This window comes from Capricornis sumatraensis, chromosome 16 (genome assembly GCF_032405125.1).
Source record: "Capricornis sumatraensis isolate serow.1 chromosome 16, serow.2, whole genome shotgun sequence".
In the NCBI taxonomy this organism is placed as follows: domain Eukaryota; kingdom Metazoa; phylum Chordata; class Mammalia; order Artiodactyla; family Bovidae; genus Capricornis; species Capricornis sumatraensis.
Window position 1 is genome coordinate 51,131,202 of NC_091084.1, and position 25,840 is coordinate 51,157,041.

Sequence of the window (25,840 nt, forward strand, 5' to 3'; positions counted from 1 at the left end):
CCAGTAGTCATGTATGGATGTGAGAGTTGGACTGTGAAGAAGGCTGAGTGCAGAAGAATTGATGCTTTTGAACTATGGTGTTGGAGAAGACTCTTGAGAGTCCCTTGGACTGCAAGGAGATCCAATCAGTCCATTCTGAAGGAGATCAGCCCTGGGATTTCTTTGGCAAGAATGATGCTAAAGCTGAAACTCCAGTACTTTAGCCACCTCATGCGAAGAGTTGACTCATTGGAAAAGACTTTGATGCTGGGAGGGATTGGGGGCAGGAGGAGAAGGGGACGACAGAGGATGAGATAGCTGGATGGCATCACTGACTCGATGGACATGAGTCTGGGTGAACTCCGGGAGTTGGTGATGGACAGAGAGGCCTGGTGTGCTGCGATTCATGGGGTTGCAAAGAGTCAGACATGACTGAGTGACTGAACTGAACTGATGACCTAACATATGACCTATCCTGGTAGAATTTCCTCCTGTGCTTGAGAAGAATATGCATTCTGCCTCTGTTGTCTAGAATGTTCTGCATGTCAGTTAGGCCCATTTAATCTAAAGAATAGTTCACATTCCATGTTTCTTGAAAATGTTCAATTAGCAGCATTGCAAAAGATTGTATGTAGAAATGTTTGGTGAAGTATGGAAGCACTTCTCTATCTATGAAAGAAAGTGAACTCGCTCAGTCGTGTCCAACTCTTTGCGACCCCATGGACTATAACCTACCAGGCTCCTCTGTCTATGAAATTCTGCAGGCAAGAATACTGGAGTGGGTTGCCATTTCCTTCTCCAAGGTATCTTCCCGACCCAGGGATTGAACCCGGGTCTCCCGCCTTGCAGGCCGACCCTTTAACCTCTGAGTCACCTGGATACTGATATTATTATCAACAATCCAGATTAGAGCAACTAAGGAAATTCCTGTAATGGCCCCATCAAACTTAATTCTGTTACATGCACATTACTGCACTGTGCTGTATATGAAGGTATTGTACCTCAGCTTTATAAACTACCATTCTCTATGCTCTGAAGCTGCTAAGAAGACAGAAAATAAATAACCATGATCATTGCTTGACAGCTGGGTTCCCTGCTATACTGGAAGGACAAGTATCTCCACTGTGTCCTTGCTGTTCTTGCTAATGCTTGGACAGCAATAGTTCTTTGTTGGCTAGTTTCAGATCCACTTTCCAATTTCAAGTATTTCCACATTCTTAGCACCAATATAAGTGGGCTCCTTTCCAGGGGTCTGAGTCCCAGTTCTCTGAAAGGTCCTATTCTGGACTCCTAATGCAAAAGCTCCTCCTACAAAGTGCCCATCCATAGAGGTTTGAGTTTTGGCTCCTTGTGGTCTGTCCTGTGAACTTCTGAGGTACTAACCCAGCAGGGTAGCACCTCTCGTTATAGGTCTGAGAGTCAGCTCTGAGGAGACCCTCCACCAAGCGTCTAGGTTTTCATAACCTCAAACTCTTCTTTTTGCTTTGATAGACTTAAAGGCAGAAGTGACATCCTGCGGTTATTACCTCTGCATTACCTTTGTGCCATTGAATTTCTCTAATCCTGTGTATCCAGTTCCTTGGATTGAATAACTCCAGTGTTAACCGCTGGTGTGACTTCCATTTTCTTATCTGGAGCAAGACTACCTAACCCACTTCAAGTCTTCTTGACAGAAGAATTCAAATATAGCAACATAAATCCAACCAAATTGAACTGTGTCTGTATTTGGTTCCTGATAAACTAAGGACTATAAAGAAAATTGCTTTATTTCTAGATGATGTTTGCTAACCAACAACAAATTTATTAAGCATCAAGTATGACATCAGTACTTCTAAATAAACTGTACTGTTTGGAGGTGATCTGAGGAGACTTTATTTTCACAGAATGATTGTGTTATAAATCTTACCTGAAGAGCTAAGTGAAGGTAAGAATATTTGACAAAAAATTTTAAATGACTGACAAAGCAGTAAAAAATGTATGGATGATGATAACAACCATCATATTAAAGGTCAGGGAAGCCATAGGCATAAAGAAAAGTAAACATATTTAGAACAATTCTATAGCGATGGACAATGCCAGTTTGCGTGTGCCAGGTTTAGATGATAAAAATTTGGTAATTTACAATTGTTAATATACTTTTCATTCCCATCTTTGTCTAAATAATAAAAAACAAAAATTAATTCCATATGTGAAACCAAAACTGGATCATAGGATCTTGGTGATTATAAATCTTTCATCTTGAATGAAGAAATATTAATATAATTGGGGTTATCTGAGCAACATGGTAACAGGGATTTTCCAGCTTAAATTTATCTTTTTTATCTGAGGGTCTTCTTACTTAAAGCTAAAGTGATATTTTTGATGTTTTCATCCCAAGCATGAGCCTCAAGATTTTTGCTTCTATAAATGGCATTTTACTCATCTATAAGTTGCCCATGGGCTTCCCTGGTAGCTCAGCTGGTAAAGAATCCGCCTGCAATGCAGGAGACCCCAGTTCGATTCCTGGGTCAGGAAGATCCCCTTGAGAAGGGAATGGCTACCCACTCCAGTATTCTGGTCTGGGAATTCCATGGACAGAGGAGCCTTGCAGGCTACAGTTCATGGTATCACAAACAGTCGGACACAGGACTGAGTGACTTTCACTTTTTATGATGCCCAGGACTAGAAAAAAATTGAGAAATACATCTACCTCTTTGTTGCAGTGGTATGGAGAACTTTTAGCACAGCTCTGCGTATCTGTTTTGTCTTCACACTGTAGATGACGGGGTTCATTACAGGGGGGATCAACAGGTAGGCATTTGCAATCAGAGTATGTACATATGGTGGGGCCCGTTTCCCAAATCTGTGAACAAAAGACAGGCTGATCAATGGAATATAGAATACAGCAACAGCACCAAGATGAGAGATGCATGTGCTGAAGGCTTTCTTCCTCTCTTCTGAGGATGCTATGCTGAAGACAGTCCTGATAATCAAAAGATAAGATAGGATAATGAAGATCGAGTCCACCCCAGCAGTGGTGATCAGGGCTGTCAGACCAACCGCGCTGTTGAGCCTGGTGTCTGTGCACGAGAGCTTCATCACATCCGGGTGGAAACAGTAGGAGTGGTGGAGCACGCGGCTGCGGCAATAGGACAAGCGCCTAAGAAGCACCACCACAGGAGTCAGTATTAGGGTCCCCCTGGTGACGACTGCTACTCCAATCTGTGCTATTTTAAGATCAGTTAAGACACTGGCATATCTAAGAGGATTGGAGATAGCCACAAATCGATCAAAGGCCATGGCCAACAACACTGAAGATTCCATGACAGTGAAAAGTTGAATGAAAAACATCTGTGACAAGCAGGCATTAAAGCTGATCTCCCTGGCATTGAACCAGAAGATACCCAGCATGGTGACCAGAGTGGATATAGACAAGCCAAGGTCAGTGGTGGACAGCATGGAGAGGAAATAATACATGGGCTCGTGGAGGCTGGGCTGAGTGACGATGGCAAAGAGAACCAGGCTGTTTCCTGAGAGAGCAGTTGCATAGAGAAAGCAGAAGGGAATGGAGATCCAGGTGTGGAAGGCTTCCAGCCCGGGAACACCCGTCAGCAGGAAAACGATGGAAGAGGATGTGGTATTTTTGAAAGCTGACATGTTGAACTCAAGCTGAAGTATTTAATCTGAGTGTCCTAAAATGATAAATGGTATTCATTCACTTACTATGCATTCACATAAAATTATTTCACAAGTAAACATTTATGAAAGACAGTTGTTATTCAGCTGCTCAGTCATATCTGACATTGCAATGTCATGGACTGCAGCACGCCAGGCTTCCCTCTCCTTTACTATCTCCCAGAGTTTGCTCAAACTCAAGTCCATTGAGTCAATGATGCCATTCAACCATCTCATTTTCTGTCACCACCTTCTCATCCTGCCTTCAATCTTTCCCAGCATCAGGGTTATTTCCAATGAGTTGGCTATTTGCATCAGGTGGCCAATGTATTGGAGCTTCAGCATCACATCTTCCAAAGAATATTCAGGGTTAATTTCCTTTAGGATTGACTGGTTTAACCTCCTTGCTGCTTTTTAATACACTGTCTAGGTTTGTCATAGCTTTTCTTCCAAGGAGCAAGTGTCTTTTAATTTTGAGGCTACAGTTACTGTCCACAGTGATTTTGGAGCCAGAGATAATAAACTTGCCCATGTTTCTATTTTTCCCCATCTATTTGCCATGAAGTGATGGAACCAGATGCCATGAACTTAGTTTTCTGAATGCTGAATTTTAAGCCATTTTTTTCACTCTCCTCTTTCACCTTCATCAGGAAGCTCTTCAGTTCCTCTTTAATTTATGCCATTAGAGTGGTATCATCTGCATATCTGAGACTATTGATATTTCTCCTGGCAATCTTGATTCCAGCATGTGACTTATCCAGCCCAGCATCTCAATGATGTACTCTGCATATAAGTTAAATAAGCAGGGTGATGATATACAGCCTTGGTGTACTCCTTTCCCAATTTTGAACCAGTCTGTTTTTCCATATCTGGTTCTAACTGTTGCTTCTTGTCCTGCTTACAGATTTCTCAAGAGGCAGGTCAGGTGGTCTGGTGTTCCCATCTCTTTAATAATTTTCCACAGTTTATTGTTATCCACAGAGTCAAAAGCTTTAGAATTGTCAATGAAGCAGAAGTAGTTGTTTTTCTGAAAGTCCTTTTTTTTTTTTCTATGATCCAAAGGGTATTGGCAATTTGATCTCTGGTTCTTCTGCCTTTTATAAATCCAGCTTGTACATCTGGAATTTCTTAATTCATGTACTTTGAAGCCTAGCTTGAAGGATTTTGAGCATTACTTTGCTAGCATATGAGATGAGTGAAATTGTATGGTAGTTTGAACAGTTTTGACACTGCCTTTCTTTGGAACTAGAATGAAAACTGGCCTTTTCCAGCCCTGTGGCCACTGCTGAGTTTTCCAAATTTGCTAGCATATTGAATGCAGCACTTTCATAGCATCATCTTTTAAGATTTAAAACAGCTCAACTGGAATTGCATCACCTCCAGTAGCTTTGTTCATAGTAATGCTTCCTAAGGCCCACTTGACTTCACACTCTAGGATGTCTGGCTCTAGATAAGCGACCACACTATAGTTATTATCTGGGTCATTAGAATGTTCTTGTTTAGTTCTTCTGTATATTCTTGCCAGTTCTGCTTAATCTCTCCTGCTTCTGTTAGGTCCTTGCCATTTTAGTCATGAATTGTGCTCATCTTTGATAAGATGTTCCCTTAGTGTCTCCAATTTTCTTAAGGAGATCTCTAGTAATTCCCATTCTATTATTTCCCTCTATTTCTTTTCAGTGTTCACTGAAGAAGGCCTTCTTATCTCCCCTTGCTATTCTCTGGAACTCTGCTTTCACTTGGGTTCGTCTTCCCGTTTCTCCTGTGCTATTCTCTTCTGTTCTTTCCTCAATTATCTCTAAGTCATCCTCAGACAACTGTTTTGCTTTTTTGCATTTCTTTTTCTTCAGAATGCTTTTGATCACTGCCTCTTATACAATGTTAGGAACATTTGTCCATAGTTTTTCAGGCACTCTGTCTGTCAAAACCAACCCCTTGAATCTATTTGTCACTTCAACTTTATAATCATAGGGATTTGATTTTAGTCATACATTAATAAAGAAGAGCAGCTAAAGCCAAAGGAGAAAAGGAAAGATATACCTATTGAATGCAGAGTCACCCTGCTTATTCAACTTATATGCAGAGTACATTATGCAAAATGCAGGGCTGGATGAAGCACAAGCTGGAATCAAGATTGCTGGGAGAAATATCAATAACCTCAGATATGCAGATGACACCACCCTTATGGCAGAAAGTGAAGAACTAAAGAGCCTCTTGATGAAAGTGAAAGAGGAGGGGGAAAAAATTGGCTTAAAACTCAACAATCAGAAAACTAAGATCATGCATCTGCTCCCATCACTTCATGGAGAATAGATGGAGAAACAATGGAAACAGTGAGAGACTTTATTTTCTTGGGCTCCAAAACCACTGCAGATGGTGATTGCAGCCATGAAATTAAAAGACACTTGCTCCTTGGAAGAAAAGCTATGACCAACCTACACCACATATTAAAAAGCAGAGACATTACTTTATCAGCAAAGGTCCATCTAGTCAAATTTATGGTTTTTCCAGTAGTCATGTATGGATGTGAGAGTTGGACTATAAAGAAAACTGAGCGCCAAAGAGTTGATGCTTTTGAACTGTGGTGTTGGAGAAGACTCTTGAGAGTCCCTTGGACTGCAAGGAGATCCAACCAGTCCATCCTAAAGGAAATCAGTCCTGAATATTCTTTGGAATGACTGATGTTGAAGCTGAAACTCCAATACTTTGGCCACCTGATGTGAAGATCTGACTCATTTGAAAAGAGCCTGATGCTGCGAAAGACTGAAAGCAGGAGGAGAAGGGGACAACAGAGGATGAGATGGTTGAATGGCGTCACCGACTCGATGGACATGAGTTTGGGCAAGCTGCAGGTGTTGAAAATGGACAGGAAGCCTGGCGTGCTGCAGTCCACGGGGTCGCAAAGAGTCAGACACAACTGAGGGACTGAACTGAACTGAACTGATACTTGAATTGCATAGTGCTTTTCCCTACTTTCTTCAATTTAAGTCTGACTTTTGCAATAATGAATTTATGATTTCATCCACAGTCAGCTCCTGATCTTATTTGTGATGGTTCTATGGAGAGTCTCCATCTTTGGCTGCAAAGAACATAATTTGTCTGATTTTTGGTATTGACCATCTGGTGTTATTCATGTGTAGAGTCGTCTTTTCTGTTGCTGGAAGAGGGTGTTTGTCATGACCGGTGCATTCTCTTGACAAAACTCTGTTAGCATTTGCCATGCTTCATTTTGTATTCCAAGGCAGTATCCATATTATATAAAGAGCTCATGAAGATTTATTTTAAAAAATAAAAATAAGATCACATTTTGTAAAATCCCAGAAAACATAAAATGAACCATTACTCAAGAATATAGAGTTTGTGCACAAACACATCTCATAACAACCCGTCTTATTTAAATTATATGTCTGTTAAATGAGATTATACCCATCACTTCCTGAATTCATGTGATACACAATCATTAAATATTTGTTAAAACCTGCTTATAGAATTAAATGGAATTTAGATCAGATCAGCAGCGAACAATACACGCAGTGATTCTGAATATGGTAAATAAAGTGAGTTAGCTTTTGGTGGCCTCCAAAAGAAATCCTTTCTTCATTCCCTGCATACTTCTTTTCAACCAGGGTGAATATCTCCAATCTTAATAAACAGCTAACATTTGTTGAGTCCCTACTAGTGGTTGTGATAATATCATCTATAAATGTACAGTCTATTTGCAATATCATAGCTTGAACTGTACCTTTTTAACTTTCACAACATATAGCGAGTATAAGCAATCGAGACAGTTACAAACAGAACAATCTGAGTATAGAAGCTCTCCAAATTACGGGTATTTTCATGTTAATTTTTTGGCATGTCAATAAATTTTTTAGGATTTCTCATTCTAAACTTTGATGTGTTCAAACATAGATGAATATATTTATTGGCTGAGTTAACTAACTGTATGATAAGTTACTAAACTGTCTGAATTTCTTTCTCTCTAAAGTAATCATGATATACATAACCCAAAGGATGACTTTGAGGATTAAATTAATGTATGTGAAAAGTTCAGGAGGGCACTCAACTACAATGCAAAAGTTCACCAAAATGATACAGATAAACCTATTTGTAAAACAGAAAGAGACTCACAGAAATAAAAAATAATTATGGTTACCAAAGGGGAAAGTGGGCTAGGGATAAATTAGGAGTTTGGGATTAACAAATGTACAATACTATATATAAAACAGATAAACAACAAGCACCTACTATATGGTGTAAAGAACTATATTCAGTATCTTGCAATAGCCTATAATGGAAAAGAATCTGAATGAGAATATATACATATACGTATAACAGGATCACTTTGTTGTATTGCCTGAAACTAACACAACATTATAAATCAACTATGCTTCAATAAAAGTTGCATATCCCTCCCCACTTATCCACGTAGCTTATTATCTGATTTCTGAGAGGAGATGGAAGTATTATCTGTCTCAAATATTAGAAAGTTGTATAGCAGAAGTATTAGAAAGAAAAAAAAAAGGATTCCTTGAGAACAGGAAGATTACTTGTGCAGGATTTAATAAGTTAAAGCCACTGTGAAAAAATTTTAAGCACATCAAACGTTTGTAGCTTCAGATATTTTCAAAATGCCACTAAACTGTGAAATATAAAAATATTAATAGGTAGTATTTAAAGGTAACAGGGACCCAGTATCAAATTATCTTTTCACCAGTAAAAGGGTAAGGAATATAGGTGTTTTTTTTCCTAAACACTAAGGAAAAAGTGAATATATAGAACTATTTTTGTACTGTGAAGTAATTCCAACAGTTTTCCCTGTTTCTTTTTTAAAAGTCTCATTCTCTTTCATTTGTAGCATTACCACATTCTGTAAATATTCCAAATTCTTCCTCAACCTAAGCAATTTTTTGAGAAATTTTTTAAAAGAGATGGCAGAAGGCAGGGAGGGAGGAAGGAAGGGAGAAAGGGAAGAGATAAAGAAAAAGAAACTTTTTCTTAATAACCTTGTCTCACTGTTACAGTTTCTCCTTCTCTTCATGAACCACTTATTGAATATTTGTCTGCCCTCACCTCTCTTTAAAGGTTTCCACCTCTTTAATGGTTCATACCTATAGTTGAAGTCTGGTTCCTTTTTGAGGTTTCAGTCAGCCCTGTATTCTCATCTGGAGCTCAGTGTCCTCTTCCAGACTCATTCAAGTTATAGGCAAGAGTGATTGCTTGTGATGTAGTGTTCAGGTCTCCATTTTCCTGCTGGCTGAAAATCAGTCCTGAATATTCGTTGGAAGGACTGATACTGAAACTCCAAGACTTTGGCCACCTGATGCAAAGAATTCACTCCTTAGAAAAGACCTTGATGCTGGGAAAGATTGAAGGCAGGAAGAGAAGGGGATGACAGAGGATGAGATGGTTGGATGACATCACCGACTCAATGGACATGAGTTTGGGTAGACTCTGGGAGTTGGTGATGGACAGGGAGGCCTGGCATGCTATGATTCATGGGGTCACAAAGAGTCGGACACACCTGAGTGACTGAACTGAACTGAAGCTCCCTAAGTGGTGTCCCACCACATTCATAGCTCCACTCAAACTCAAAGGAAGGGTTTTGTACTGACCTAGTGTGTAAGAGGCAGGAATATTGAAGGTTTTTTAAGAATTCTGCCTACCAAGTTGCCCTGGCCGTCTAATCTCCAAACTTCCATAGCTATACCTTCTTCAGTATTCTTTGATTGACTATCCTTATTTTCCAGCTCCTTCACCATCACTTTACATAACACTCTCATCAATTTTTCCAGAATTTAACAATATTCTCATAAGTAATTTCCTTGCCCTGAGTTTCCAGATGTTCTCCACATTGATGCCAAAATGATCTATCAAAAATACACCTCCATATCACTCCACAGAGCTCTTGATTGCCTTCAAAATGAGGTCAAAACTCTTTATCTCTTTTTTATAGCAGTCAAGGATCTCCCCAGTCTACTTTGCCACCAAGCCTCTTTGCTGCCCCAGGAACCTTTTAATATAGTTAACCTAGGCTTTTTCTACTTCACCAAACTACCCACAAATTTTTCATATTGTTTCAACTGATGGACCACCTCTTCTCTTTTGAACTAGCCAACATACTTTAGACCCATTACTTGCTGCAATGAACCATTTGTAAATTCATCTCACTTGTTTACATTTAACATTAAATAGTTACATTAGAAAATATTTGATGGCATCACTTTCTCCAAGCCAAGTCAGAAGAAAAAGTTTCCACTAGAGTCACATCCTTTGGTATTTCAGCACCTAGAATTGTGGTTATGCCATTGTGGGTTATTTGAAAATATGTGTCTCCAACAAAAATTATCTACTGGAAGGTGGATTTTTGCTTATTCATCATTATATTCCCATTACTTTGTACTATGATGTCCAGTGCAGGAAGAAAATCCATGCTTCTTGATATAAAGTAAATCCAAGAGTTGTAAACTGACAAAGAAATCTCACTGAACTCTCCTTCATTCCCACAAAATGAGTGAGTGTGTGTGTGTGTGTATGTGCTTGCACACACGTGCATATTAGATTTTTCAATGGAAGACTCTGTCCTAATACTGTAGGGCAAACTTTCATATACTTCCTTCCATTTATTGATAATAATTTTCTCCTTACAAGAAGGTAATATTCCAGTCTCACTGTCAGAGTATGCTGCAAGTTCTAGACTTGAATACCTTGACTTCTCTCTCTCCTTTAACTACATAAAGATACTAATATGGCTGTTGGGTCAGGCAAGCCTAGATTCAAATGCTGACCCTACCAACAACTAGACGAGGTTCTCCAAGTGAACACTGAACATGTTTCTTCTCCTGAGAAATGGGTAGCTTATCAAAGCATTAATTTATAAGGATTAAATAAAATAACATTTGTAAACATTTAATAACTAGTCCTTGGGAGACATTTAATAATGGTAAATGAGTATGGAGATGAGAGGTGAATGGTAGTAATAGTGCAAGCTGGCCTTGCACATGGTTTTGAAATGTGGTACAATTGACCAGAAAACTCGCAATTGCCAGAACATGCTTACAAATCATTCTAAACAGCAAGACATATGGTCCAAAGACCAATGGAAACCACCCCCCACCCTCGGTTAGAAATATTATGTCCTCAGAAATACAAATTTCCTTGGACACCAAAAGTACATTTTGCAGTTAAAACCTTCCTCATTCTTAAAGAAGCCAATGTGGGTAAAATCTCATCTTTTTCTCTGAACATAGCAAATCCTACTTACACAGTATGGTGGTAAATTCTTTCCTGCCCTGTTTTCCAGGAAGGGGTCTCAGGAGGCGGGGAGGTTTACTACTCAGGGATTGGGGGCATATATAAGCAGCTAAGATGTAGAGTGTATGAAATCTCTTAATCAGAAAAATCCTAGTGGACATTTTTATGGCCCCAGAGTATGAAGCTTCCCAAGTGTTCATTCTCCCTCAGGGCTGCCTTCCCTCTCTACTTCATCAAACTTATTTTAGTCATTTCTATACAGGGACTAGTATGATCATTCCTTGAATTTGTATCCCAGTAAATGTTTGTTAAAAGTAAATTTGTGAGTAAAAAATCCAAAACAAACCACTTGGTCTATGTATAGCCTCACCCCTGACCCCACACTACTCCACACACAGCTGATAAATATATCAGCCTCCAGTATCTCCTGTGAATTTTGTACATTTCTAACAATACTTTCCATTTATTTTTCTTTAAAATGTCATTAATTCTTTATAAAGCATGTTAAGTATGTATCACACACCAGGGTTTTGCGCTGTTAATGCAGGGAATAGAACTGAGTCACTTTCCTCTCAATGCTGAAAGTCCAGTGAAGAAATAAGCAAAAACATGATGACAACTGGGCATATTTATTGTGAAGGCATCAAAAGACATATATTTATCCTGCAGGAGGGTCAGCACCAAGTTTGTCAGGAGACAAGGAAGAACAAAGTACAGGAAAAAGAAAAGTGACTAACAGCGTATTCAGCATGCTTGGAGCCCTGGGTGCAGGCGGGACAGCAAGTGGCAAACTTGGGAGGCAGGATCCCTGTTGCAGAAGACCTTGCAGGCATTCTAAAGCATTTGTATCTGAATAACATAATAGAAATTGCTAGGTATGCAATCAAATCTTTCTCCTTTCCTAGAAAAACACATTTCTACACATCCTTATGAAGTAACTGAAGATTTCAGGCATCTTATTTGAGGCTCAATAACATGCTGCAGTTCCCTGCGTGGTGCAGTATCAACCTGAATGATAAGAATATAATATTTTTCCTCTAGGCCACAGTCTCTCAGTTATACAGAAATGTCAATTTAGGAAACATTCTCAAACAGACCCTCAATTAGCTTATGAGGTCTCGGCAGAATACTTGATCACTTACTCTTCCAAATTTTGCATCATTTTCCAACCAGGCTATCATTTTTAGCATTGCTCAGATAATCTCGAAAAAGCATTATTTCATAAAGTCTATAAATAAATACAAAAGCTATAAAAATGTGTAGACCTGTCTCTAGTTGATGACATTGAATTCACAGAAAAACATAGCTAACAGAAAAGTATTTCCCATAAGGAAAAATAAAGACTATCCTAAGGAAATTTTCTGTGAATTGATACTGGATGCTTGGGGCTGGTGCACTGGGACGACCCAGAGGGATGGTACGGGGAGGGAGGTGGGAGGGGGGTTCAGGATGGGGAACATGTGTACGCTTGTGGCAGATTCATGTTGATGTATGGCAAAACCAATATAATATTGTAAAGTAATTAACCTCCAATTAAAAAAATAAATTTATATTAAAAAAAAGAAAAAAAACTTGTATACTTTAAAATGGATTGTGTTACTTTACATATGACTATGGGCTTCCCTGTGGCTCAGATGGTAAAGAATCTGCTTGCAATGCAAGAGATGTAGGTTTGATCCCTGGGTCAGGAAGATCCCCTGGAGAAGGGCTACCCACTTCAGTATTTTTGCCTGGATAATTCCATGGACTGAGGAACGTGGCAGGCTACAGTCCATGGGGTTGCAGAGTCAGACATGACTGAGCTACTAACACAACAACACACATGACTATACTATACAAAATCATATATAATTCACACACCTCGAGTCATCTTTCTTACTACAGTGTATGTTAATTTCATGGGAACTTTCTTTAACACATTTATTTTAAAATACAGTGAAAAATATGGTTCTCCACTTTCAATACTTTCACTGAGCATCCATGAAATTTGAATCATGATATTTCAACTTTTATTGCTTATGCTTGAATATGTGTTTGGTCTCTTCTGTTAAATAGTATATATTTAGAAACAGGATATAGGCCTCAGTGTTTCCTGGGTTAATGGTTTTCCCTTTACTACATGTTCTTCCTATAGAAAGAGACCACCAACTATGAGTCCTCTTATTATCTGATACAGTGATGTGCACAGAGCATCATGCATAAGAAACAACTGGTTAAAATATCATTTCAGTTTAGAGGTGTATAGTCAGACAGTGGAATGGACACAAAATGTATTATGTTAAGCGAAATAAGTCAGATACAGAAAAATACAATATAATTTCATTTACATGTGAAATCTAAAAAATTTTTAAATGAACAAACATAATGAATCAAAACTGATTCATAAATACAGAAAACAAATAGGTAATTGCCAGAGGGAAGGGGTGTGAGGGTCAGGGGAGGAGAGAAATAGAAGAGGGAAATTAAGAAATTGGTGAGGGAGATTTCAGGTATAAGATAGATGAGTCACAGGTATGAAATATACACCATGGGGAATATTGTTTTTCAGTTATTCAGTCATGTCCAATTCTGCATGAATTGCAGTACACCAGGCTTCTCTGTCCTTCAACCATCGTCCAGAGCTTGCTCAAACTCATGTCCATTGAGTCAGTGATGCCACCCAACCATCTCATCCTCTGTTGTCCCCTTCTCTTCCTGTCTTCAATCTTTTCCAGAATCAGGGTCTTTCCCAAAGAGTTGGGTCTTCACATCAGGTGGCCAAAGCAATGGAGCTTCAGCATCAGTGGGGGGATATAGCCAATAATTATATAACATCTTCGAATGGTGACAGACAGGAACTAGACTTATCATGATGATTTTATGGAAATATCAAATCACTATGCTGTGTAGCAGGAATTAACATTGTGTTATAGGTCAATTCTACTTCAAAACCAAACACTCTCATAGAATAAGAAAGCATTCCGGGGTCACCAGACATGGGGATTGGATGAAGGCAATCAAAAATATAAGCTTCCAGTTAGATGATAAAAAGTACTAGGAATGTAATGTACAACATGATATATATAATTAACACTTCTGAGTGTTATCTATGAAGTTGTTAAAAGAGTAATTCTGAGTTTTCATCACAAGGGAAACATTTTCTTTTTAATTTCTTTATTGTTATACCTATATGAGGTGTTATTGTTCACCAGACTTATTGGGGTAATCATTTCATGGTGTATGTAAGCTAAATTATTAAGATGTAAACACTAACCTTACATAGTGCTGTGTGTCAATTACTTCTCAGTAAAACTGGAAGAAACAAATGAACAGTTTCAAATCAATCAGGGAAGAGAGGCCTAACTAGCTGTAACAAAAAGATTTATTTAACGCCACCTGAAAGAAGGGGACAAAACAGCAATACCAGGAAAAAATAATAAAATGAAAATATATTTTAAAACTTAAAAAATCAAAGAGAGGAGGTGGAGGTTTCAGTCAGAGAGAGAAAAATGATTAAAGACTATAGCTAAGGGTTAGGGTCAAGATTGCCGGGAGAAATATCAATAACCTCAGGTATGCAGATAACACCACCCTTATGGCAGAAAGTGAAGAGGAACTAAAAAAGCCTCTTGATGAAAGTGAAAGTGGAGAGTGAAAAAGTTGGCTTAAAGCTCAACATTCAGAAAATGAAGATCATGGCATCCGGTCCCATCACTTCATGGGAAATAGATGGGGAAACAGTAGAAACAGTGTCAGACTTTATTTTTCTAGTCTCCAAAATCACTGCAGATGGTGATTGCAGCCATGAAATTAAAAGACGCTTACTCCTTGGAAGGAAAGTTGTGACCAACCTAGATAGCATATTCAAAAGCAGAGACATTACTTTGCCCACTAATGTCCGTCTAGTCAAGGCTATGGTTTTTCCTGTGGTCATGTATGGATGTGAGAGTTGGACTGTGAAGAAGGCTGAACACTGAAGAATTGATGCTTTGGAACTGTGGTGTTGGAGAAGACTCTTGAGAGTCCCTTGGACTGCAAGGAGATCCAACCAATCCATCCTGAAGTAGATCAGCCCTGGGATTTCTTTGAAAGGAATGACACTAAAGCTTACACTCCAGTACTTTGGGCACCTCATGCGAAGAGTTGACTCATTGGAAAAGACTCTGATGCTGGGGGGTATTGGGGGCAGGAGGAGAAGGGGACGACCGAGGATGAGATGGCTGGATGGCATCACTGACTCAATGGACGTGAGTCTGAGTGAACTCCAGGAGATGGTGATGAAAGGGGAGGCCTGGTGTGCTGCGATTGATGGGGTTGCAAAGAGTTGGACACGACTGAGCGACTGAACTGAACTGAAGGGTTAAGGTTAATCATGGTGTTATTCAAACGTGAAAACCTCTTATAAAAGTGTTACTGCAATATATGTGATATTCTATAGGTAACTTGTTAAAATGTAAATTCTTGTACTCCATCCGAGGAGCGTCTAAGTACTTCTGTGGGAGAGGAGGGGAGTTGAGGAATCTGCTCTTAATAAAAGAATTTCAACTGTTTTTGATGCCCCGATACTGGACCACACTGAGAGCCGTGAAGGATGCACTGGAAATGGAAACAACAACAAGTGAAGTCGCTCAGTTGTGTGTGACTCTTTGTGACCCCATGGACTATAGCCCACCAGGCCCCTCCATCCATGGAATTTTCTAGGCAAGAGTACTGGAGAGGGTTGCCATTTCCTTCTCCAGGGGATCTTCCCAACCCAGGGATCGAACCTGGGCCCCCCACATTGTGGGCAGATGCTTTACCCTCTGAGCTACCAGGGAATCCCATGGAAATGGAAATATATCTAGTGGGCAGTATGAAGACAGACTATGAAGACCCTTGGTAACAAAGAGCCTGCGGAAAGTGAAGAACAAACAAATTGTGTGTTTTTAGAGAGCTGTTAAATGGAAGTTGATCATTTTGCTATCTGTAGGTAAAAAATAGCAACAACAGAAACCTCATTACTGAACATTTTTAAAGTACAGGAAGTAAAGAAAAAGTATAACTAAGCCAATACTCAATTATGAAAAAATAACGAACTTTGACATTTGGAACATATCTTTCCATACCTTTATAACAAATGTGCTCCATGTATGTACGTGTACACTTGTGTATATTCAAATGAAATATACACACAACAGTGATAAGTACACTATATTTTAATCTTTTATCTTAATATATATGTTTATCTATACTATATCTTTTTTCATGATAGTTCATGTTTTATTTTTCAGATATTTTGAAGTAGATGTTCAGTTTCAGATGTAATTATCCAAAGTACATGTCAGATAATATGATGATAACATCATATTAGATGCAACATCAGAAGTACATGTTACAGTTTCATATTAGATGTTACAGTTTCATATTAGATATTACAGTTTCATATTAGATGTTACAGTTTCACATTAGATGTTACAGTTTCATATTAGATGTAACATCAGAAGAAGATGTTACAGTTTCAGGTGTAATTATCATATAAATTACAACATATAACAACATGTTGAATCTCACAACATATCATAACATTCTTGCCCACTTTCCCCAATTAGACATATATTTAGAAGATGAATCACTAGATATTAGATACTTAAAGTGTTAAAAAATTAACCAAAGGGGCTGAAGAACTCTTTTAAGAATTAGAAAAGTACCATTTTAATTCACATTCCCTCTTGTTTATTGTGTTTATTCGTGACCATCTATTTGGGGGAATGGTAACCATTTCCAATAACTGAGAATTGTTGAAAATTAGACTTTGCTACTGATCAAACTTATATCAGACTTGCCTTGATAGCTACATTCACTAAAGGTGCTGAGACTGTTTTGACTCCAATTTATGGTTTCAATTGGGGCTTCCCTGGTGGCGCAGATGGTAAAGAGTCTGCCTGCAGTGGGGGAGACCTGGGTTCAATCCCTGGGTCAGGAAGATCCCCTGGAGAAGGAAATGGCAATGCACTCCAGTACTCTTGACTGGAAAATCCCATAGATGGAGGAGCCTGGCAGGCTACAATCCAAGGGGTCAAAAGAGTCGGACACGACTGAGCAACTTCACTTCACTCACTCATGGTTTAATTTGTCCTTTTACAGACATATTTTAAGCATGATCCTATTCCGTGCCAGGTGCAGTACTTGTGAGAGGCTTACATAGACACAAGACATACATCCTGTTCTCAAAAAATTCAGTTTAGAACTCTGCATATAGTAAGTTACTGGATCATCAGAAGATTAAACCATGTATAAACATATTTTAATGTATCGTGGCAACTTATCAGTCAGAGAAGACAACATAATGAAAGCATACACTGGAAATGGCTCTAAATTTTTTTAGAAAGAACCATTTTGACTATGGCCTTGTGAATTTTCTTTGTCTTCACACTGTAGATTATGGGATTCATTACAGGAGGGATGAGCAGATAAATGTTGGCAATGAGAGTATGCACAAGGGGAGGGGCGTGCTTCCCAAATCTATGTATGAGTGACAAGCTGATCATGGGGATGTAGAAGATGGCAACGGCACTTATGTGGGATACACACGTTCCAAAGGCCTTTTTCTGCTCCTCTGAGGAGGCAATGCCGAACACAGAGTGGATGATCAGGACATAGGAGAGGAGGATCAAGACAGAGTCCAAGGCAGCAGTAGAGATGACAATGGCCAGACCAAATGCACTGTTGATCTTGGTGTCTGTGCATGAAAGCTTCATCACATCAGGGTGGAAGCAATACGAATGGTGCAGAACATGACTTCCACAGAAGGACAGACGCTTAAGGAGCAGGAGTAAAGGAATCAGAGCTGTTGTCCCCCTAATAACAATTGCAAAGCCCACTTTGATGATTCTTGAATTGGTTAAGATTGTGGCATATCTCAGTGGGTTACAGATGGCAATATAGCGATCAAAGGCCATTGCAAGGAGGACCGAGGACTCCATGAATGTGAAACCATGGATGAAGAACATTTGGCCAATGCAGGCATCAAAGCTGATTTCTCGAGTGTTGAACCAGAAAATACCCACCGTGGTGACCAGTGTGGAAAGGCATAGTCCTAGGTCTGTGAAGGATAGCATGGAGAGGAAATAGTACATGGGCTCATGAAGACTTGACTCAGTGATGATGATGAACAAGATCATGCAATTCCCTGAGATAGCAATGACATAGAGACAGCAGAATGGGATGAAAACCCAGCCATGGTAGGTTTCAAAACCAGGGATGCCAGTAAGAAAGAAGACTGTAGGGAAGAAAATGCTCTGATTGAAGGATGGCATGATGAGTGAAGGAGGCAAATTTCACTGGGAAAAATGAGCAAATCCTACAAAAACAGGGAAGAAAAATGATTTCATGCTTTCCACGTATCATACAATTTAGAATCACTAATGAACTGTGTCTTGTTCTTAACTGTAAGTGCATTATTATTAAATCTTATTAGGTTTAGAGTTAATCTTGGTTGACTTAGGGGAAGAAACAGAGGACTAAATCCAGAGCAGCTGAGTTTTACCAGTGTCCCACTTGTTACCTCTAGGTTTCAGTATATATCTATGTACACAGACATAAGAGGAGATTAGTTTAGATAATGGTAAGATATTTTCCACATCTGTGATTTTATGGTCATGGGCGGAGAGAATATTTTTACACAAATCTAAGACAACACAAAAGGCAATTCTTCCTACTTCTTCTCTTCTCATTTTCCAAGACAAAAACCTTAAGAGGTCCATTAAAAGTTTTTGCATATCCAATGGAAACAGTATAGTTAAGATACTATTAAATATTTTACAGAACACAATATGCAAGAGGTAATGATAAAAGTGAAATACTAAGAAAAGTCATTCAATCTGTACAAATAGACTACAATGTATATAGTTGGTAAAGCATTTATTCAGGTGGTAACTGTGAACCTGACAATATTTAAGGAAAATTCTCCCTGAAGAAATAGGGCTTAAGTTAACCTTAACAAGAACAAATGAAGTCATTGCAAGCAGATAATAATTGGAGCAAAATTATCTAAGTGTGATTCTTAATATCCCATTATTACAGAAGAGATATTGAAAATGAATGGAGGGGTTTGAAGGTAGAGCTGTGGACCCTCAGAAAGCCTCATTAAGACAGGATGCATCTCCATTCGGATGGTGGATGATGACTGTCAACCATCTTCTCTGTTTGAGGATACGAGCATATACTCAACTCAGATCAATAAATCTCTAGGATCAGAGAAGTTCCTCTAAGTGTGTCCTAAGTTTTCTGATACCCTATTTTTATCTGTGGAAAGAATGCTTTGTTTTTAAAGTATGTGTATATCCTCTCTCATTCATGAATGTATTCCTTAAACGAATATGTATTAATAAATAACTGACAAAATGACAATGTGGAAGGAACAGAATTAGAATCAGACCTAGCACTCCAACATGGCTGATACATGATTTGGGGAAAAAAAAATATCCCTGTGTAAGTTAATTTAATGAGTTTTTTGCAGCCTAAATGAACAAGGAGTGGCTTCAACTTCAGTGGGAATAACTGGTTATAGGACCTGTGATGAAGAGAGCGTTTGAGAAGAAGCGAGAAAAATGTTCAATATAGGCAGCATTTGGAGGACTTACTAAAAAAAGTGACTGGAAAATTTGAGGAGGAAATGAATACAAAATTAAAATTCATGGATTTTAAGTTAGCCCTTGGATCTCAGCTGCAAGAAAGGCCTCACTTTGCCTTGCAGGAATAAGAATATGTACTTACCTCTGCGTTCTAAACAAAGTATTCCTGCCCTGACAATACTGATTGAGAGTTAAACTGACACCTGGGTTGAAGTCACAAGAATAGTGAAAAATATCTTAGAAAAATAAAATCTAAGCATAAGGAGGACTGAAAAAAAGGCCTTAGGGAATAGCAGTATTTAAGGAAAAGCCAGTAGCACCTTCTATTGAGACAGCAGGGGCAGGGCTGCTACTGCTAAGTCACTTCAGTCTTGTCCAGCTCTGTGAGACCCCATAGATGGCAACCCACCAGGTTCCTCTGTCCCTGGGATTCTCCAGGCAAGAATACTGGAGTGGGTTGCCATTTCCTTCTCCAATGCATGAAAGTGAAAATTGAAAGTGAAGTCGCTCAGTCATGCCCAACTCTTAGCAACCCCATGAACTGCAGCCTACCAGGCTCCGCAGTCCATGGGATTTTCCAGGCAAGAGTACTGGAGTGGGTTGCCGTTGCCTTCTCCAAGAGGCAGGGCTAGTAAGGTGTAAATGAACCCCAGGAAAATGCAAGGACTTCATCAGTTTTTCTCAGACCTTTGATCTCAGAGCTAGGAAAAATAGTGTATAAGAGTATCTATTGAATAACTGAATTGAATTGCATCTGATAATACTGATAGACCCTAGGCACTTAATATCAGGCATTTTGTGGTTCCTGATATAGATCCCTTTGAATGAGAAGTAGAGTTCAGGTAAACATACTGGTATGTAGTAATATAGGAGATAAACTAACAATTTTCCTATTAACCTGGTGTTTATCTTTAATACTTGAACTTTGCTCAAATTTAGATCTGATGATAAAAACAAATTTTTCTGAAGTCATTTTGTTGTTGTTTAGTCGCTCAATCATATCCTACTCTTTGTGACCCCGTGGACACAAAGGCTTCCCGGTCCTTCACTATCTCCCGGAATTTGCTCAAACGCATATCTGTTGAGTCGATGATGCCATCCAACCATCTCATCCTCTGTCATCTCTTTCTCCTTCGCCTCAATCTTTCCCAGCATCAGAGTCTTTTCCAATAAGTTGGCTCTTTCCATTGGGTGGCCAAAAGATTGGAGCTTCAGTTTCAGTCCTTGCAATGAATATTCAGGGTTGGGATCCTTTAGGATTGACTGGTTTTATCTCCTTGCTGTCCAATGGACAGTTTTTTTCAGCACTGTAATTCACAAGTATCAATTCTTCTGCACTCAGCCTACTTTATGGTCCAACTCTCACATCCATACATGACTACTGGAAAACCATAGCTTTGACTATATGGACCTTTGTTGGCAAAGTGATGTCTCTGATTTTTAACATGCTGTCTAGGTTTGTCATAGCTTTTCTTCCAAGGAGCAAGCGTTTTGTTTGTTTGTTTGATGGTCTAATTTCATGACTACAGTCACTGTCCACAGTGATTTTGGAGCCTGAGAAAATAAAGTCTGTCACTGTTTCCATTTTTTCCCCATTATCCAGTGGTGGGACTGGATGCCATGATTGCAGTTTTTGAATGTTGAATTTTAAGCCAGCTTTTTCACTCTACTCTTTCACCTTCATCAAGAGCCTTTTTAGTTCCTCTTTGCTTTCTGCCATTAGGGTCATATCATCTAATGCACATTACCTTAGGTTCAGTTCAGTTCATTTCAGTCTCTCAGTCATGTCCGACTCTTTGCGATCCCATGAATCGCAGCACGCCAGGCCTCCCTGTCCATCACCAACTCCAGGAGTTCACTCAGACTCACATCCATCGAGTCCGTGATGCCATCCAGCCATCTCATCCTCTGTCGTCCCCTTCTTCTCCTGCCCCCAATCCCTCCCAGCATCAGAGTCTTTTCCAATGAGTCAACTCTTCTCATGAGGTGCCCAAAGTACTGGAGTGTAAGCTTTAGCATCTTTCCTTCCAAAGAAATCCCAGGGCTGATCTCCTTCAGAATGGACTGGTTGGATCTCCTTGCAGTCCAAGGGACTCTCAAGAATCTTCTCCAACACCACAATTCCAAAGCATGAATTCTTCGGCGCTCAGTCTTCTTCACAGTCCAACTCACATCCATACATGACTACTGGAAAAACCATGCCTTGACTAGATGGACATTAGTTGGCAAAGTAATGTCTCTGCTTTTGAATATGCTATCTAGGTTGGTCATATTTTTTCTCCAAGGAGTAAGCGTCTTTTAATTTCATGGCTGCAGTCACCATCTGCAGTGATTTTGGAGCCCCAAAAAATAAAGTCTGATGCTGTTTCTCCTGTTTCCCCTTCTATTTCCCATGAAGTGATGGGACCAGATGCCATGATCTTCGTTTTCTGACTGTTGAGCTTTAAGCCAACTTTTTGACTTTCCACTTTCATTTTCATCAAGATTCTTTTGAGTTCCTCTTCACTTTCTGCCATAAGGGTGGTGTCATCTGCATATCTGAGGTTATTGATATTTCTCCCAGCAATCTTGATTCCAGCTTGTGTTTCTTCCAGTCCAGCATTCCTCATGATGTACTCTGCATATAAGGTAAATAAGCAGAGTGACAATATACAGCCTTGACGTACTCCTTTTCCTATTTGGAACCAGTCTGTTGTTCCATGTCCAGTTCTAACTGTTGCTCCCTGACCTGCATACAGATTTCTCAAGAGGAAGGTCAGGTGGTCTGGTATTCTCATCTCTTTCAGAATTTTCCACAGTTTATTGTGATCCACACAGTCAACGGATTTGGCACAGTCAATAAAGCAGAAATAGATGTTTTTATGGAACTCTCTTGCTTTTTCCATGATCCAGTGGATGTTGGCAATTTGATCTCTGGTTCCTCTACCTTTTCTAAAACCAGCTTGGACATCTGGAAGTTCACAGTTCACGTATTGCTGAAGCCTGGCTTGGAGAATTTTGAGCATTACTTTACTAGCATATGAGATGAGTGCAATTGTGTGGTAGTTTGAGCATTCTTTGGCATTGCCTTTCTTTGGAATTGGAATGAAAACTGACCTTTTCCAGTCCTGTGGCCACTGCTGAGTTTTCCACATTTGCTGGCATATTGATTGCAGCACTTTCACAGCATCATCTTTCAGGATTTGAAATAGCTCAAGTGGAATTTCATCACCTCCACTAGCTTTGTTCGTAGTGATGCTTTCTAAGGCCCACTTGACTTCACATTCCAGGATGTCTGGCTCTAGATGAGTGATCACACTATCGTGATTATCTGTGTCATGAAGATCTTTTCTGTACAGTTCTTCTGTGTATTCTTGCCACCTCTTCTTAATATCTTCTGCTTCTGTTAGGTCTATACCATTTCTGTCCTTTATCGAGCCCATCTTTGCATGAAATGTTCTCTTGGTATCTCTAATTTTCCTGAAGAGATCTCTAGTCTTTCCCATTCTGTTCTTCTCCTCTATTTCTTTGCACTGATCACTGAAGAAGGCTTTCTTATCTCTTCTTGCTATTCTTTGGAACTCTGCATTCAGATGCTTATATCTTTCCTTTTCTCCTTTGCTTTTCACTTCTCTTCTTTTCACAGCTAATTGTAAGGCCTCCCCAGACAGCCATTTTGATTTTTTGCATTTCTTTTCCATGGGGATGGTCTTGATCCCTGTCTCCTGTACAATGTCACAAACCTCCGTCCATTGTTCATCAGGCACTCTATCTATCAGATCTAGGCCCTTAAGTCTATTTCTCACTTCCACTGTATAATCATAATGGATTTGATTTAGGTCATACCTGAATGGTCTAGTGGTTTCCCCTACTTTCTTCAATTTAAGTCTGAATTTGGTAATAAGGAGTTCATGATCTGAGCCACAGTCAGCTCCTGGTCTTTTTTTTTGTTGACTGTATAGAGCTTTTCCATCTTTGGCTGCAAAGAATATAATCAATCTGATTTCAGTGTTGACCATCTGGTGATGTCCATGTGTAGAGCCTTCCTTTTTTTTTTTTTATGTATAGATGCTAAACCCCCACCAAGTGGGACAAATTTACTACTTGATGACCAGGAACAAGTTGCCCCATACTTACTGGAACCTAAAGACTGATCATGTTAACAACCTGTGACAATACCCTGTTCCCTCATAATCATCCAATCAGAGAATTGTGCACAAGCTGTTTACAGGTCGTGGGACACCTATCCCTCACCTTGCCTTTAAAATGCTTTTCTGGTGGATAGAATAAAAATTATGTATACTGAAAAAAAAAAATGCTTCTCTGAAACCCATGTGATCCATGAAATTGAGTGTTTTGAGCTCGAGCTGTCTTGAACTCCTTGCTTGTTGCTCTGCACTAATTTCTGCACTTTTCTTCACCACAATCAGTAGATGAGCTTTACTGCACAAAGGCAAGCAGACCCATATTTGGTTCCATAGCAGAAGCAGGCTCTTGGGTTAATGTTCTTTTTACTATAGTAAATAAATTATGAGACTTCAATGAACTAGCCAAATGTCCAAGCTAGTCTTCTCCTTGAAGGCAATGGCAACCCAGTCCAGTGTTCTTGCCTGGAGAATCCCAGGGATGGCGGAGCCTGGTGGGCTGCCGTCTATGGGGTCGCACAGAGTCAAACATGACTGAAGCGACGCAGCAGCAGCAGCAGCAGTCTTCTCCTTAACAATAGTGATAATATTTCAATGCCTTCTACAGGCCAAACAGTTTATATCATTTTATCTCTTTTTTCTTTTTTAAAAAATTTATTTATTTTAATGGAGGTTAATTACTTTATAATATTGTATTGTTTTTGCCATACATCAACATGAATCCGCCACGGATATACACATGTCCCCCATCCTGATCTTTCCACTCTTCTGTAAGCTTCTTATGGTATCTTTTTTCAACTGATCAAATCAAAGGGAAATATAGTAAGGTCTACTCTAATTCAGAGAACTGTTAACTAAAATGCATGAACAGAAATATCTTTCCCTTTTTTAAATTCTGATTCTTAAACTACTCTTGCCTGTTCTTGTTCCAAAACTAATGAGCATTCTTTTCGTTGCAATGGTGAATGGAATTGTTTCCTTAATTTCTTTTTCTACTTTCTCATTATTAGTGTATAGGAATGCAAGGGATTTCTGTGTGTTGATTTTATATCCTGCAACTTTACTATATTCATTAATTAGCTCTAGTAATTTTCTGGTGGAGTCTTTAGGGTTTTCTATGTAGAGGATCATGCCATCTGCAAATAATGAGAGTTTTACTTCTTCTTTTCCAATTTGGATGCCTTTTATTTCTTTTTCTGCTCTGATTGCTGTGGTCAAAACTTCCAGAACTATGTTGAATAGTAGCAGTGAAAGTGAGCACCTTTGTCTTGTTCCTGACTTTAGGGGAAATGCTTTCAATTTTTCACCATTGAGGATAATGTTTGCTGTGGGTTTGTCATATATAGCTTTTATTATGTTGAGGTATATTCCTTCTATTCCTGCTTTCTGGAGAGTTTTTATCATAAATAGATGTTGAATTTTGTCAAAGGCCTTCTCTGCATCTATTGAGATAATCATATGGCTCTTATTTTTTAATTTGTTAATGTTGTGAATTACATTGATTGACTTGTGGATATTGAAGAATCCTTGCATCCCTGGGATAAAGCCCACTTGGTCATGGTGTATGATCTTTTTAATGTGTTGTTGGATTCTTTTTTTTTTTTTTTTTTTTATTTTATTTTATTTTATTTTTCATGTTTGGGAACACATGTAAGAATTAAAGATTTTAAAATTTAATTAAAAAAAATAAGGAACACGAATGTTGTTGGATTCTGATTGCTAGAATTTTATTTAGGATTTTTAGGAATATATCTACCTAAAGAAACTAAAGACCTATATATAGAAAACTATAAAACACGGATGAAAGAAATCAAAGAGGACACAATAGATGGAGAAATATACCATGTTCGTGGATGGAAGAATCAATATAGTGAACATGAGTAAACTACCCAAAGCAATTTACAAATTCAATGCAATCCCTATCAAGCTACCAGTGATATTTTTCACAGAACTAGAACAAATCATTTCAAGATTTGTATGGAAATACAAAAAACCTCGAATAGCCAAAGCAATCTTGAGAAAGAAGAATGGAACTGGAGGAATCAACTTGCCTGACTTCAGGCTCTACTACAAAGCCACAGTCATCAAGACAGTGTGGTACTGGCACAAAGACAGAAATATAGATCAATGGAACAAAATAGAAAGCCCAGAGATAAATCCACACACCTATGGTCAGCTTATCTTTGATAAAGGAGGCAAGAATATACAATGGAGTAAAGACAATCTCTTTAACAAGCGGTG

At 38.9% G+C, this 25,840-nt stretch overlaps 2 protein-coding genes across 2 annotated transcripts; both read right to left on the reverse strand.

Moving 5' to 3' along the window:
- Positions 1 to 2,664: 2,664 nt before the first annotated feature.
- Positions 2,665 to 3,615, reverse strand: LOC138092606 (olfactory receptor 51F2-like). Its single transcript, XM_068988659.1, has one exon. It carries the CDS (start codon positions 3,613 to 3,615, stop codon positions 2,665 to 2,667), a length of 951 nt encoding a protein of 316 aa, XP_068844760.1.
- Positions 3,616 to 17,213: 13,598 nt separating this feature from the next.
- Positions 17,214 to 18,158, reverse strand: LOC138092568 (olfactory receptor 51F2-like). Its single transcript, XM_068988611.1, has one exon. It carries the CDS (start codon positions 18,156 to 18,158, stop codon positions 17,214 to 17,216), a length of 945 nt encoding a protein of 314 aa, XP_068844712.1.
- Positions 18,159 to 25,840: the final 7,682 nt, after the last annotated feature.